This window comes from Astatotilapia calliptera, chromosome 13 (genome assembly GCF_964374335.1).
Source record: "Astatotilapia calliptera chromosome 13, fAstCal68.1, whole genome shotgun sequence".
Lineage (NCBI taxonomy): Eukaryota > Metazoa > Chordata > Actinopteri > Cichliformes > Cichlidae > Astatotilapia > Astatotilapia calliptera.
The window spans coordinates 22518955-22534132 of record NC_137434.1 but is presented as its reverse complement, the minus strand read 5'-3'; the positions used below and the strand labels follow the sequence as shown (position 1 = coordinate 22534132).

The 15178-nt window shown below is 41.8% G+C and overlaps 2 protein-coding genes across 7 annotated transcripts in view; one reads left to right on the top strand and one right to left on the bottom strand.

Moving 5' to 3' along the window:
* Positions 1-3557, top strand: part of sdccag8 (SHH signaling and ciliogenesis regulator sdccag8) — a 52704-nt gene extending 49147 nt beyond the window's left edge. For both annotated transcript variants that reach the window (XM_026190099.2, XM_080287710.1), the window contains exons 17-18: positions 1977-2103; positions 2402-3557. In XM_026190099.2, the coding sequence (XP_026045884.2) occupies positions 1977-2103; positions 2402-2440 (166 nt within the window). In that variant the 3' untranslated portion in view covers positions 2441-3557. The remainder of the gene's footprint in view (positions 1-1976; positions 2104-2401) is intronic.
* The window catches only part of akt3a (v-akt murine thymoma viral oncogene homolog 3a), a 55432-nt gene continuing 43302 nt past the window's right edge, over positions 3049-15178 (bottom strand). For all 5 annotated transcript variants that reach the window (XM_026190101.2, XM_026190100.2, XM_080287713.1 and 2 more), the window contains 4 exons: positions 9583-9797; positions 8883-8970; positions 8227-8329; positions 3049-7623 (listed from right to left, as the gene is read on the bottom strand). In XM_026190101.2, the coding sequence (XP_026045886.2) occupies positions 7538-7623; positions 8227-8329; positions 8883-8970; positions 9583-9797 (492 nt within the window). In that variant the 3' untranslated portion in view covers positions 3049-7537. The remainder of the gene's footprint in view (positions 7624-8226; positions 8330-8882; positions 8971-9582; positions 9798-15178) is intronic.

The following is a 15178-nucleotide window of genomic DNA, read 5'->3' as shown; positions in this document are numbered from 1 at the left end:
CATCCACCAACCCCAAACACACATTCGACACACACAATTTCTCACACATCCTTGAACTCCAGCTGGAACACACACACACACACTCTGAGTTTAATCCTAGTGTGCAGTGAAAGAGTTCATTGTCTGTAGGAGCGGCTGTGTCAGAGGGAGGGACACACTAATTGGGATGTCGTAGTAAAGATCAAAACTTCAGAACGACGCACACACACAACTTTCTCACCAGACTGACTGTTTTTGACAGCTACAGGATGACAGACTGATGATATAACCAAGAAAATCCGAGTAATTTTTAAAGAATAATTACTTTTGAATGATCTCGTTAGATAGATGTAATATCCAGAGATGCTAATGGTACGCTGCAGTGATGAAAACAGTGACTAAAACAAATGAATGGTCAACATGTATTTTGATCACTTTGTCCCATGTTATCAAATCTTACTTTATTGCACTAACTCAATCTATAGTTATGGGTTAATTTTCTCATTATTATCATTTATGAGTGAAAAAGCATTAAATTTAAAAAAACAACTGTATGACAGTATGTTGCCCATAGTAATGATCTTGATATAGTGATATAGTGATATACTACAACACTCTCTATGTTGGAAGTCCTGAAAAAGCAAGCAGTAGGAACGATGCATGTGTCTTATAGGTCTGAAAATCTAAAAATGAAGTCACAGCATTTTTCTTCTTCTCTCAGTGTCCCACAGGGGGCGACTTCTTGTACTAACGCACTTTGTTTAGAAGTGTAAAGGAAAGTTACCGTTGGCTCATTTGATCTTTGACCTGAGAAAACACAGTCCTGAGGAGTATATGAACTCCATCACTAGTTTGAAGTCTTATTGAACACCATGTGAAGCTTATTTTCTTATAAAGTCATTAAAGTCAGCAAAAATGATGAAGGATTGTATGAGTGACAAGCTGCTGCCCTGTGAGCACACGGTGTCCCTCGGTCTCTCATGCAGGGATTATACTCCGTTAATAACGAGCACTCATTCCTGCTATATCGCTCTGAAGACCGCAGGCAGAGCTGTTGACTTGTAATGTCTCTGCAAAGGAGTGTTTACAGTTGCAGACATCTGCAGTGCAGCATATCCACGAGGTGGAAAATGTGACACGCCTGTAAGGCCTGATGTAGACTTCTGCGTACTAAATTCACAGGAGGAATCAGCAGTACTGAACAGACCAATCAGAATAGTTGCGGGCTGTGTCGACTTGACGTGTGGTTGCACTTTTAGGGAGCTGTCTGTCAGGTTACGATGTTTGCTGTTAGATAAAAACGAAAGTTTGGGGCCTGCGGGCATCACGGCAACTTCATTAATTATTTCACTCTGATTCTGTTGATAAGAAACACCAGCTGAGTCATGAACTGGTACCTTTGGTTACTAGTCACTCATTTTATAAAAAATATTTGGTCGAGTGTGTCACTAATGTATCCCTGAATAAGTGTTTTAATAAGATTTCATCCAGTTTCACATAAGATGAGTGGTTTTTTGTTTGTTTTTTGTTGACTCTTCCTCATTAATTATCAATAGGTTGATAATGCGGCCTACTGGACTAAACTTCTTCTGTATATAAATTAGCTCTTAATGCACCAAGCTTATCGACTCGATGCCTCAAGTCAGCATTTTTTTTTTTTAAACGTACTTTATAGTTTTCAAAAACTGTCTGGAAGAGGAATTTTTAATAGCCGTCATTATATAAACATCTAGCCAGCATCCAGTCCTTTGATACATTTCAGCTACTGCATCATCCCTATGTGCACTCACAGTGAAAAACTTAAACCGCACTCGTATCCCTGTAAACACTGTTGATTGCTTGATCAAAACAAAGTCCGGTGATATTAAAAGCTCTTTGTGGATCCAGCTCTCTTTCAATATTTACAACATTTGGTTTTATATTAGCCAGGAGGGTACGTTCTTCTCACACTCTTTCAGTCAATATTGTGTGTGTGTGTGTGTGCGTGTGCGTTGCAGGCTGCAGCAGTTGGACCGTCACTGTCAGAGCAGCGCCCAGCAGGTGTGTGAGCTGCTGGCCAAACAGAACCAGCTGATGCAGGAGAGAAACACACTGAGCGAGGAGATGCAGAGCCTACGCATCGAGGTACGAACACACAGAGGAGTGTGTGATTGTGTGTGACTCACTGTTCTGATACTAAATGAATTTGTAGTCGTGTCTTTTCTCTCTGGGAGCACGCTAAGAGTTGTCAGTTTACCAAGAATAAAAACCAGTAAGAAGACATTTGTCCCTTCGTGACTAATGATTCTGTCTGGTTCTGGATTTGCTGAAAAACATGTTGTCTGTATTCTGCTGTGATTCATTATCACAGGGTGTGTTTGTGCGCGCCTCTGTGTGTGTTCACATACACTTCTCACTATGTGTTGTGTGTTTGTCTTTCAAGCTGCCGAACACGAGACGAACTGAGACTCTGTCCACATGAGTCTGTCTCGCCGGTTTCCCTTCATCGCTCCGTGGATCACGATGTTCTGTTCGTTTGTCAACAGGAAAACAAACTGTTGTTTACTTAGAGGATATTTATGTCCTCTATTCGGTATTAATGTGGATTGTGTTCATGTAACTGGGTTTTTTGTGGCATTTTTTTGTCTCATGACTGAGTGTAATTATGATTGATAGGTCAAGTGAGTATTCAAAGTATGTTTTTTTTTTTTCCCTCCCATCCATTTTAATAAATAAAAGCTCAGTCCACTAATGAGCTTTCTGAAGTACAACTTCTTTATATAGAAATGCTAACATGATGCACAACTCAATGTCCAATAGGAAGTGTCCTGGATTAAAAACTGTAAAGATCCTAATCCAAACTTTACTTCCATTACAGGATTTTATTTGCTGGGAAACTTTGAGCATAAAGTGCCTCTGTAAACCTCTGCCATACTGGACATAGACTTGATTTGTATTAAAGCTTGTTATGATGTGTGCAAAGCGCACCCCCAACACTCATTTTGTGAGTTTTTAGTGAACATTGTTTTTTTGCTCTGTTTAGACTGAGCTGAAACTCCACAAAGCGAACAAAAAGTCGACACGATGGCAGCAGATTGACATAGTGCTTTATTGAAGCTGTCTGTAAGAAGGAAAATAATGTGCATCCCTATCATATACATTTTATGTGTAAAAATACTAAGGATGTACAGAGTAAAAAAACCAGCTTCATGTTGATGGTAATTTGTTGTTTTCACATCGTGGCGGGCTCACTGGCCAGCAGCTCTGCATCTGCACGGAGCACAGAAAAAGGCAGTTTGATCCGCTTTTCTGTGAAGCTCTCCAGAGTTTCCCCGATGCCGTGTCAGAGTCTACGCCATCTCTGTGCCTTCGACAAGAGCGGCGACGACCTCGGCCGCGCAGCGACTTGGGAAAACGCGGCCCACTCTGCCGAACAGCTGGAAGCTGTCCGCAAATGTCTCATGCAACTGTAAAGCTACAGTGGATGGACATGGCATCAAAACCCAGTTATACTGTGTAATATTTGTACATGTTTGCTGTTTTGTTTTTTTTTGTTTGCCGTTTATAAATAAATGCATCTCATGCTTGTTTATGTTAAATGTGATGATAGCGGTCTAGTACCAGAGAGAGGAGAGGGGAGGGGGAATCTGCCGCAGACACGAGGTCGAACACTTTCACCTTCCAAACACTCGAGCCATTTACTGATCACCTGGCGGAGAGCGGTTTGCCATTTAGAGCTGATGGGTTCATTAACAATGGAAGAGGTCAGTTCTTGAAAGAATTTTACATATGTCTGAAACACGAGTGGGGTCTTATGTGTTGTGTGATAGGTGTACAAACAGCAGCAGCTTTAAGAGGGAACACCATCAGCGCAGCATCAAATCTCAAACTGCTGAGGCCACCAGTAAAGCTGTGAGGAACAATGAATTTCTGCATTCAGTTTAAGAACTGAGCCACGTGTCCACGACTGATTTGCTGTTCCACACTGAGTAAGTGTGTTACAAAGCGTTACCTTCCCCCCTATTAAAAGTCAGAGGAAACCCTTCCTTCTTTTTTTAGGATCTCTGACCCCACAGTCAGACTCTGATATCATTGCTGTCACTACATGGACCTGTATCCATCGAGGATGGAGTGTGGGAGAGTTGGCGGCTTACTGTTGAAAAAAACTTTGCGAATCAGAGCAGGAATCTGGGACATCAGTGCCACGGCTGATCAGTGGATTTGTTTTTTTAAACAAACACTGACCAATTTACTAAAAATTCCAACTGAGCCCAGTTCACAGGCCGCTCTAACTCGTCTCAGCATGCGACACATTTCATCCAGTCTCGCCAACTCTCAACATCAGAGCAACATCAAAGCTAGTGGTTGTAGATGGAGGGGGAGATGTGTTTTGAAAAATCCTCATTTCCTTACAAACATAAAAAACAAGCTAAAAGTCTTCCTTTAAAGCAAAGCTGAACCAGACTCCTCTGAGTCATATAAAAAGTGATGGGTGTTGAAAGTGCTATGGCCGAAGCTACAAAGCGATATTTTATGAACTCTGGTTTCTAATGATTTTTGGCGTTAAGCGTGCACATGCAGCTAGAACTCCTCAGTCGCTCGCAGACCTGGGTCAAATCAAAGCTGAAATCCTTCCAAATACTTGGGGAGCGTTTGCTTGAGCCTGTCGAGGGTGCCAGCTGGGTGGGATTTGTACTCATTTCGCTTCAGCCGTGCCAGACAGGCTCAATCGATCACAGAGCAGTATTTTTCATAAGAGTTCTGAGTGCCACTTTGACTCAGGACTGGTGAAGCAGACAGAGGAGGACTACAGCTTGCAGGCCAGCGCCATCCTTTTATACTTTCTGCCATAAAGCGCCTAGTAGCGGTTTAATGGATGTGCAACAGTAAAGCATATGGACTTCAGAGCAGCGGAAAAACAGGTAATTTGTTGTATATCTGAAAATGGAAAAAAAAAAAAAAGGAGACATTTATTTCTAGCACAAAGTGTTGAAACACAGCTACATCCCCTTACTGCTAAACGCCAAAACAACATTAAATAAATTAAATAGAAAATAAATTCAAGTTATCCATCAATAAAGATAAAAAACATTCAAATAAATAAAGTGGAATACAGTTTTCCACGGCTAATAAGAGCACATCCCCTGGTACTCTTTTAATCCGTCATTCTGACACTGAAGGTGACATCTCCCCCACAAGATGAACATGTCGCTATTTTAAAATTTTAAAAATATATTACCTCACATCTGGCGATATATATATTTTTGTCTCAGAAATGCTGGGTGTCAACGTCTTTGACTTGTTCTGAGCTAAACCGTAAGGCTTACTGGCCATTTGAAGACAGTGACTTTGAGGGGACTTTCAAATCTTGTTGGTCAGACTGGAAGACATACGACAACGTGACGACTGGAAACAAAGAAAAGTCCACAAGGGAGAAATGACGGCGCGCGTTATAGACAGAAGAGTGCGGGGATGGTTTAGTGGTAAGGACCTGATCTTTAAATAAACTTGGATCTTCTAAACATCCAAAGAACCGACAGGAACACGACGACTCGCCTTCAAACATACATTTCTTAACCGAGTGCTAACTCACCTCTCCTCAAAACACTTACAGCTAAAGCCTTGCATTCAGCCTTTTGTGCTGCACTTGTTATCCTTCTGCTCAACTTCCACTTTGTCTTTCTCACCCGACTGTGCCTTAACCATCACCGACACACACCTGTAATAAGAATAAATATGAGCAACATCTACTAGTCTTCATATCTGACATCTCATTGAGATAATTATGCAGATTCCTAGATGTTTCTCCCAAACTTTCGTCGTCTGTCTTTAATATGTCCTGTCACCTCTGGGCTGTCACATTTTGGTCACAAAACAACACGAAAACATTAAAACAAAAAAACAAATGGAGCAGGAAGGCTATCTGCTTTCCCTCCTACATTCTTCAGCCATTTTTGTTTCTTGAGGTGCTTTTTTTTCCCTCTCAGCCCTAAGAAATAACAATATATTTCTTTCTAGAATAATGTAATAACAATAGAAAAAGTTAAATATAAAACTGATGAGTAGAACAATAAATAAAACATATATATATTATAACCATTGCTGTGATTCTTGTAAACCCATAACAGTTGACGTGTACCTCCTCACGAAACATATATACTTTTTATACCTGTTACCTCACGGCCCCTTATCACATTATAAATATTTCACATCTTTCCTGATTTTTTTTCTCATCGCTGCACTCACCCTGCCATCTCAGACTTTTTTTTTTTTTTTTTTTGCTCTGTGCTGAATCTGCTCCTTTCTTCAGGTTCCCTTTCCTGCACATAGACACAGAGGTACAGCCACATGGATCCAACAGCCGCTATAACGATGCGTCACAGTAAAGCTTTCCATCGTCGAAACAAAAGTACCGTTTTGCTTTTGTGTTCCCTTTCAGAGATTTAAACTCAGCGGGACTGAAAACTAAAAAAGAAAAAAAAATTGGGGGGAAACATTCAAACCAGCTGTTTTCACCTCTGCAGTAATATATGCATCGACCATCTTGCACTGCACTGTAGGTTATGTAGTAAAGCTCATGGGTTGAGAGTCACATCCTTCTGAACTGCTGTGCTTTGAGATGCGATCTTAAAACACAAACCCATAACTGGACCTTAAACACGCACACAGACACACACGACACGCGTTTGATCTACAGAGCTGATGTGTAAGAGCTGTGCATCAGGAGCAGCAGCTGTTCTGCAGCTGTATAAGCATAAGTGTGGTTCATGTTTTGCTGGCGCTTGTATAATGATCAGCAGCATTTAGCCAGTATTGTAGCACCGGGTTTTAGTAGTAGCAGTAATAGTATAAGAGCAGTAGGAACAGCGGTACCTGTAATAGTTGTTGTAGTAGTTGAAATAGCAGCAACGATGATAATGACTTGCACTGAGCAAAACCTGAGTCAAATCCTGCTCGACAACATGAGGTGTGTAGGATTCTGCTCACTGGTGACAACTGCTTCCTCGATGCCAGGCAGCCTCAATAAATCCCAGAATTATGTAACTGAGGATTTCAAATCTGACCTGTCTGCAAAAGCCTGAGATACAACTGGTAATGGCAGTTTGGGTTTTGAATGATTTGAGTGTTTCCGTCCCACGGATAAAGAAGCCACAAAAACGTCTCCTTAGAAATGCATCAGCTGTTGTCTAAGTGCATCAGAGATGTTCATTTTTAGAGTTTGGCAGGCCCGACACACGTCAAAGCACAGCAGGCCACCGGAGGTGCACCCATCATTAAAGGGTCATTACATAACAACTGATCACATCACAGTTCGGATCACCTGGGGTTGCAGTGCAGGATTAGACCGTAATTTCGCCTGAAGGTTTTTTCTAAGGAGGGATTGGAGAGAATTAAAAAAAAAAAGAGAGAGAGAAAAGAAGCACACTGGAGAGGTGAAGAACAGATAACGAGGAAGAGGAAAAGGGCAAAAATCCTTCAAGTCATGGTTGTTCTGGGTTGGTCCAAAGCTGTGGGTCTCTTTGCGCCCACAGTGATGGCCTCAGAGACCAGCTGTGATGATGTCACTGTGATGGACAGTTCATTCCCGACCGCTGGCAGAGTACGAGAACTGCGGGAAGTGTGGTCGTCTCTCGTTGTCCAGACAGTCCATCCCATCCTCATCGACTAAGAAAAAAATATGAAAAGTATAGATTCAGAGGTCATTTTTAAAGCATTTACTATATAACACAGTTCATTTGTATTAATACATGACATCAATCAGGAAATATACAACTTCTCTCTCTCATCTGATCATCTTCTCTGTTACTGTCGAGTTAAACAATTAAAAAGTAAGTTTCTGATGTGCCAGTTTCATTCTACTAACATGTGACCTACAAACAAGTGGAACCTCACATCAGTTCATGTATAATACAGCGTTAAATGATTTTAAAAGCACGATCTGTATCCCAGAAGCCCAGAAGAGCTGCATGTGGCCGGAGGACTAACACAGAGACACTCGAATAAACAGACAAAGGTGTTTGTTCCACAGTGTGAAACAGTCATCTGTTTGAGTAAACGCTGTCATTTCACCACTAACATTTTACAGAAATCCTGACACGTATTAAACACCCGACAACAGAGAATGCATGTTTGTTTATTTCACCATTATGTCCAAGGACAATATCTGCAGCTTTGTAAAAAAACAAAATTTGTGATTTAGTCAAATTATGTTCTTGACTTATTTGTTCATATGCGCGTGTGGAAAAGAAAGAGGCACGAGACACTCACATTTCTCTGGTGGGGTGATTGTGATGGTCTGAGCTGTGAACTCCTCATCAAAGTATCTGGTGTCTGTCTCCGACGTCACCTGAGGCTTGAACGGAGGAATGAGCTGGGACAGAGATGCGAAGAGATCACATCAGATTGTAAATAACAGCAGTGGGCGTTGTTGTTGTTCCAGACTGACAGACATAAAAATTCCTGTAACTAAAAGTCAGGAAAAAAAGGCCAGGAAGAAGAAGAAATAAATCCACCAAAATCCTCCTTTCACCACAGTTATTATTCATAGTTAACATCCGAGCCTCAGATCCAGAGAGTGTCTTGTCTTTACATCATTACCATAAAACCCTATAAATAGTAGTTAAACCAACTGAATAATTTCAAGGAGGTCTTTTATGCTTTTGAATCACTGGACTCTACTAAACTCTGCAACAGAACAAAACAACTTTTTTTAAAAAAGTCAAATGAGGAGGCTTGACACCTGTTTAGCTGCTTAAGTGATGCCACCTGACTCTCACTTGATGGTGTTATATGAGAAACACATGCACAGGATACAAAGTCACACATCTCTGTAACACTGTGCTCTTTACAGCTGCCTGTCTTAATAAGTTGAATACATTATTTTCTACAGTCCTATTATGTTTAATTAGACATGCAAACTATACCTTTTTATCGTAGACATCCTGCCAGTCAATACCAGAGAAAAAACTGTGTCTCATTATTTCTTTAGCATCATCTGGCCCTCCTCCGAGCCTAGGGCAGAGGACAGGTGAAGACAGGATTGTTAGAAGCAGAAGTGACAAACGCAGTAAGAAATGAACAGCACAGCGTGAACAGAATGTAAGAAAGATTTCTACAATTTTCTATATGGCGTGTCTTACTGCTGCTATATCGACAAATGGTGGCTAATCAGTGATCTACAGAATGAAAGGCTTTGCCCATTAAAACAGCAGTAAGAATCAGCACATCTCTATATTTGTATGATTAGTGGCTGTACACTAAAAGTAGTGGGTGTTTTTTGTTTATATAGCAAAATAACTAAAGTTAGTCTCCTCTGTGTGTCTGAAGGTAGTAACTGAAAAATAACTTTACACAAAGGGCACAAATATGAATCATCTTCCCAACTTTTCCCACTTTTGCCGGTGGTTGTCAATTCACCAGATCTGTTAATATCTTGTATTAAGTCAGTACCGGGCCATATTGGCGATACAAAGTAAAAATTTAAATTTCGCTGACATGGTGATACGAATAAAGAGATTTATTTGACATCAAAATAGTATTTCTAATAGAGGTCCTGCTTCACATTACTGAATAAATTTGATTTCATGTGAAAGTAAAAAAAAAAAAAAAAGCTTCGACACACACCGTTTGTTCGGATCTTTGAAGAGCAGGCCAGACAGCAGGGACTTTGCGTCAGCTGACAGAGTGCGGGGGAACTTGATGTCCTCCATGAGGATGAGCTCAAACAGCTTCTCGTGGTCTTGGTTGTAGAAAGGCAGGCGACCGCACATCATCTCGTACGTCACAACACCCAGACCCCACCAGTCCACCGCTCGACCGTAGTCATTGTCCTCCAGGACCTGAGGAGCAAACACAAAGATACAAAATTTCTGTCTTTTAAAATGGGACCATTAGTTTTATTGGGCATCTGCTTTTTCTAGTGAACGTCTGCATTTATTTTATTGGACAATATTGACTGCTTAAGGTATCCATTGAATAAACAGATGAGCGAGGAACGGCACCAAAGGACAGTCAATATGCCATTAGGCTCCAGGGATGAATAAAACCAAAAAGTTGTCTGAGATGAACAGAAGTTGCTGCACAGTTATCAAGGACTAAGGTGTAGACGACAGCCCCCACCTCTCTCAATACACAGCCACGTACAGAGGCAAATATTATGGGATGGCAGGTCTTCAGAGGCTCCTGTTACAGTAGGAAAGTCAGCGTGTTGGCGTGGCCTACCAGATGCCCCCCCGGTTGCTGCCAGCTCTCCCTGGCACACTAAGCTCTCCTGGCAGTGACAGACAAGAATGTCCCTGGATGGAAAAGGCAGGAACAGCCTCCAGTCCAAGTCAGGGCCACACCAACCTCCAAGCTGGGTGGCACAAGTACTGCATGGTAAACTGCTGTGTTTCATGTCTATTTGTGTGTGTTTTAAGGAAAATTGTACTGTTTAGTAAGTCACTTTTATATCTAAATCTCGCGTTTGGGCCGCCTTCCTACTCTTCATCCCTTCCTTGCACTATCCTCTCCATCCTGTCTTATCCTGCCTTCTCCATCCTCTAATCATGCCTTCCCTCACTCGCTTTCCTCTCTTTCATCCCCTCATGTTCCGCTCTGCAAACCTCTGGAAGGGAGAAGGAGAAGAGAAGGAGGCAGAAACAAGAAGAGAGGTATTTCAGGTGCTGTTGAGGCCCTCATTAACATAATAAGCTTATTAACATGATGAGTACAAGTGTGTGCATGTGTTGCACGTGTGTGTGTGTATGTGCGTGTGACTGACAAACAGACAGGGCTGGAGAGCAGCCAGAACAGCATATGTTGTACATCTCGCCAATAATAACAACATCTCACTCACTGTTAATAATGGACCAGTCAGGGTGGACATGAGCACACGCTAACAGAGACTAAAACGTTCACAAAAGGCCTGTTTGTACTGCCACTATTTAAAATGACATGAAACAATTACACAGTGAATTTAATAATATCATAATATTTAAAAACATATACTCCACTCTGAACTAACACCAGACATTGTGTGGCAGATGCTGGGAGGACAGGTGTCATAAATACATAACTGGCTCATATTAAACAGAAAACAGGGTCACATATCAAAACTTTTAATAAACTTTAAAAAACAACAACAAAAAAACGTTGATGCATACTAATTGCAAATTGTGCTTTGATGTTCACATAGGCCTTATTAGCAGTGTCAAAAGGTGAAAACAGTGTCTAAAATCAAACCATACCACTCTAAATGTATCAGTTCAATGTTACGGATGTGATATAATCAACTGTATGAGGAAACTCGAGGAAGCAAAATCTAGTTTTATTTAGCATATTTCTGCATTTTAAATCCTAAACAGAGTTGCTGTCATTTAAAGTAACCACAGCCTAAAATGCCGTGAAGGCAGGCAGAAAATATGCAATATGCTTATTTTGAATACATTTTTACTTGGCAGTTTCTTTCCAGCTCTACAATTAGATAAGACGGCTGAATTCAAATGTCACAGTGCACCACGCAGGGAAGAAAAAAAAAAGGAAGAATACGAAGAACACACCAAACAGCTGCCTGTGAGTTTCTACAGCAGTTCAATACCACGGAAAGCTGGTCATTAACTGACTGAGCTCATGCACTTGACACTAAACTGCTAATGATGCAGGCGGACTGCTTCAATGTGTGCAAGTCAACATGTACAGTACGTGGAAGTGAATAAGAGACTTATGAGTGCTATTTTATGTGTGAATGTGTGTTTGGGTGAGAATTAAGCTGGTCACCCAGTTGGCAGCTGCAGAGAAGAGCTGGGGGAATGAAACACACCGCCAGCTCCAGATATATTACTGACTGGTACGGCTGGAGGGATAACACTGGCTTAGACTGCTGGGAGACTGCAAGACACACACACGCACACACACACAGCAGATGGAATATTTATCCATCCTCATCAAATTCATAAAGTTTTGAGTGTGAGATGTTTGGTGTTGTTTCAGTTCCTGCAGCTCGAGGACACACACACACACACACACACACACACACACACACACACACACACACACACACACACACACACACACACACGGAGCCGTTTATGAAATTCAGAGCAGCTTATGAGGTTGATTTTGCATCTTTGTACAAAAAAGGTACAGAAATGCAAACTAATCAGCGTGTCCAGTTAGGCATGTATACGTATGTGGTTGTCAGTGTCTGTAACAGTGTGTGTAATGGTGTGTCCGTGTGTCCTGGGACTAAAGAAAGTGGTGGCAGCTCGGTTGCAGGCAGGGAGCAGATTAATCCACACAGAGCCAGAATGATGCCCCACAGCCCGAGGCATGGAGGCACTGGAGTGTGTATGCGTGTGTGTGTGTGTGTTTATGGCATGTGTGGTTATGTGTATAATTTAAAAAGAGGCAGGGCAAATAAATAGGACAAGACAGGAAGAAACAAATGGGACAAATCGAGAGGAGAGGAGAGGAGAGGAAAGAAGAAGGAGAGGAGAGGAGGAAAGAAGGAGGTGAGGAAGAGGAGGAGAGGATGCGAAGAAGAGAAGGAGGAGAGGAGAGTGATTTAAAGCAGCAGTGATGGAGAAGGTCCTGTCCTGTCCTGGTCCCTATAGTGGCAGCCATGTGGCAGCTAGCTGCCGATCGCAGGATGAGGGCTTTGGCAGCCTGGACAGGGCTAGATGGGACGGGATGGGCACACACAGCCTGAGGCTGTACCAGCCCAGATACCCAGCAGGAAACACAAACACACATCCACATACACAGTTCATATACTGTGAACATACTATCCCATATTGTGGGTATCAGACAGAGGCCTTCCATCTCCAAAGTGTCATCACTTGAAAATGAATTTGTGCTGTCACTGTGCTAACATTTTGAAATACGCTGACTGTGCCGCTATGTTTGTGAAACATTTACAATAGAAAAGGAGTCGCAATAATACCCAACATATACAACATACAAACAAAATAAAAACAAACACATAAAAATAAATGGAAAAGGCCCAAATCCATTCCCTTTAACACTTTCAAATTTGCCACAAAGAAATGTGTCAAACGCACAAAAAAGAAAAGGAAAAAAAACACTCTCCATGTGTTTTCTCTGATCCCGTTCCATCCCTTTGCGAGGATCTTACACTGCTTATTCTGTATTAATCTTACATTAATCTTTTTTATAATTGTTGACTTCCCTTGAAACAAATGATAACACTTCAATCTAATTCTTTACGAGTTTGGATGAAGAATTATTCAGCGTTGCGTTGCTGCAGTATCTGTTTGTGTGTTCTTCAGGCACGCAGCAGACAGAAACCCTCTTTATTCACTTCTCATCTGCCCTTTTCACTGACGGCAAACACAGGAACTGTCTGAATTTCACTCCTGTAACCCTGAAATATTTTCTCTCCCTTCTCATCTTCCTCTGTCTTCAACCCCCATCCCCCCTTTTTCTTTTTTATCCCGGCTACTTTGCATCTCTGTAACTTGGCTCCGAGCAAACTGTGTTATTTTTACACGCGGGCGGGCGAGCAGAGCTTGCGGGCGGGCGAGTGGCGGCGGCGGTGGTGTAGATTTCCAGGTTTTTTCCGAGCACCTTCCTCCAACCTCGCCCATCTGCCGCCATCTGCCTCGCTTTAGCCTGCACTTTCTACTGCAATCACACACACACACACACAGCGCACACGCGCGCACACACACATATAAATACACACAGACGCACATCCTGTGAAAAATAACCAACAGCCTCCAATCAGCTTTTGGCACGCAAAGGAAGGGACTAAAAAAAAAAAAAAAAGCACAAAATGCTGCGCCAAATTGTCCTCCATACTTTTTTGAGTGGGATATATACTATGCCTCTCCCCTCCTGCCTTCATCTCCACATCACCATCGCTCTGCTTCCACCACCCACAGTCGTGCAACACTCTCTGCAGTTGATCTGCTGGCCTTCGAGTGAGGCAGAGCTGATGACTGGACAGCGGATGGTTGAAAAAAATGATTACAAGATCGTAGCGCTGTGTGTTTGTGTGTGTTTTTGTGTGTGTGTGTGAGAGGAACCGTGCTTTGCCCTTTTCCAATTCAACCAACACCCTGCTTCGCACGCAAAAACTGCATATTTACTGTTCACCCTGATATTATGGAAATTGTTTGCCTGTGAAATTTGCAAATGAAACTGTACATACATAAATTCCACTATAAGAAGACTCCTAACACCCTCATGAGTGTTATGGGTAACGGGTCGGGAGAGAGTCTCTGGATCATCACTTTGTGATTCAAGTGTACTGAGCGCATTAGCTCCGCCTCAACCAGACACATAAATGAAACAATAAGATAATTCATGATAACGAAAAACAGAATGACCTCTCTTTCAGTGTGTTTCAATACTTAGAAATACATTTTGCTATTAACAATGGATTTTTGTAATGCAGTAAAGGATACTGTATGTGTGGCTCCTACAGGTTCTTCATGAACCTACCCTGCAGGCACCCATTTATCAAAGCTCAGTAATAATTCCGGTAGTTAAATTAATCAGCCAGGGCTGTTGTTAGATAAACAGAAACTGTGCAGTGGGCAACATGAGTCTCACAGTTCACAGGGGCCTTCCTGGTGGAACCCTGAGCACTGCAGAAAAGCTGCCTAATGGATAGGCCGCCTGTGGATGCCACAGATGCTTTTATGTACTACGAGGCCTAAGTCAATCTGCTCAGTTTACGGAACATAACATACAGTCACTGAGATTTCTCTTGTTGATCAATTATATAAATCAGTTTAAAAAGTGGACGCTCCTTCGTGGATCTGGTGGTTTGAATCCTTTGCTTTTTGGCCTTTGAACACCTAACATGTTCATGACTGAATCAATGTCGCATGTGGAAACAGGCTGAGCTCTATATCCTGCACCTCTAAAAATATCTTACACGTACATTGTCCTGACAGTGTATGGTTTTTACATGGTGCCCAGAACTACTATACAGTACAACTCTCAGGAATGTGCCCTGTGACATATTAGCAATTTCTTTAACTGCTTCTCATCTCTTCTTCTTCTTATCTATAAATAAAAACAGAATTTTAATGAAAACGTTAAGCAACAAATGCATCAAATTCTTTGACACCACACATCATGTTACACTTCAAATTTCACACGTGGGGTACACACGTGAGTGATCAATTAGTGAAGATCAAAGAAAAAAAGCTTCTCCTTTCCTGTACAAGATTACAGATGTGCATACATCCAGGTGAAAATACCAAGGATG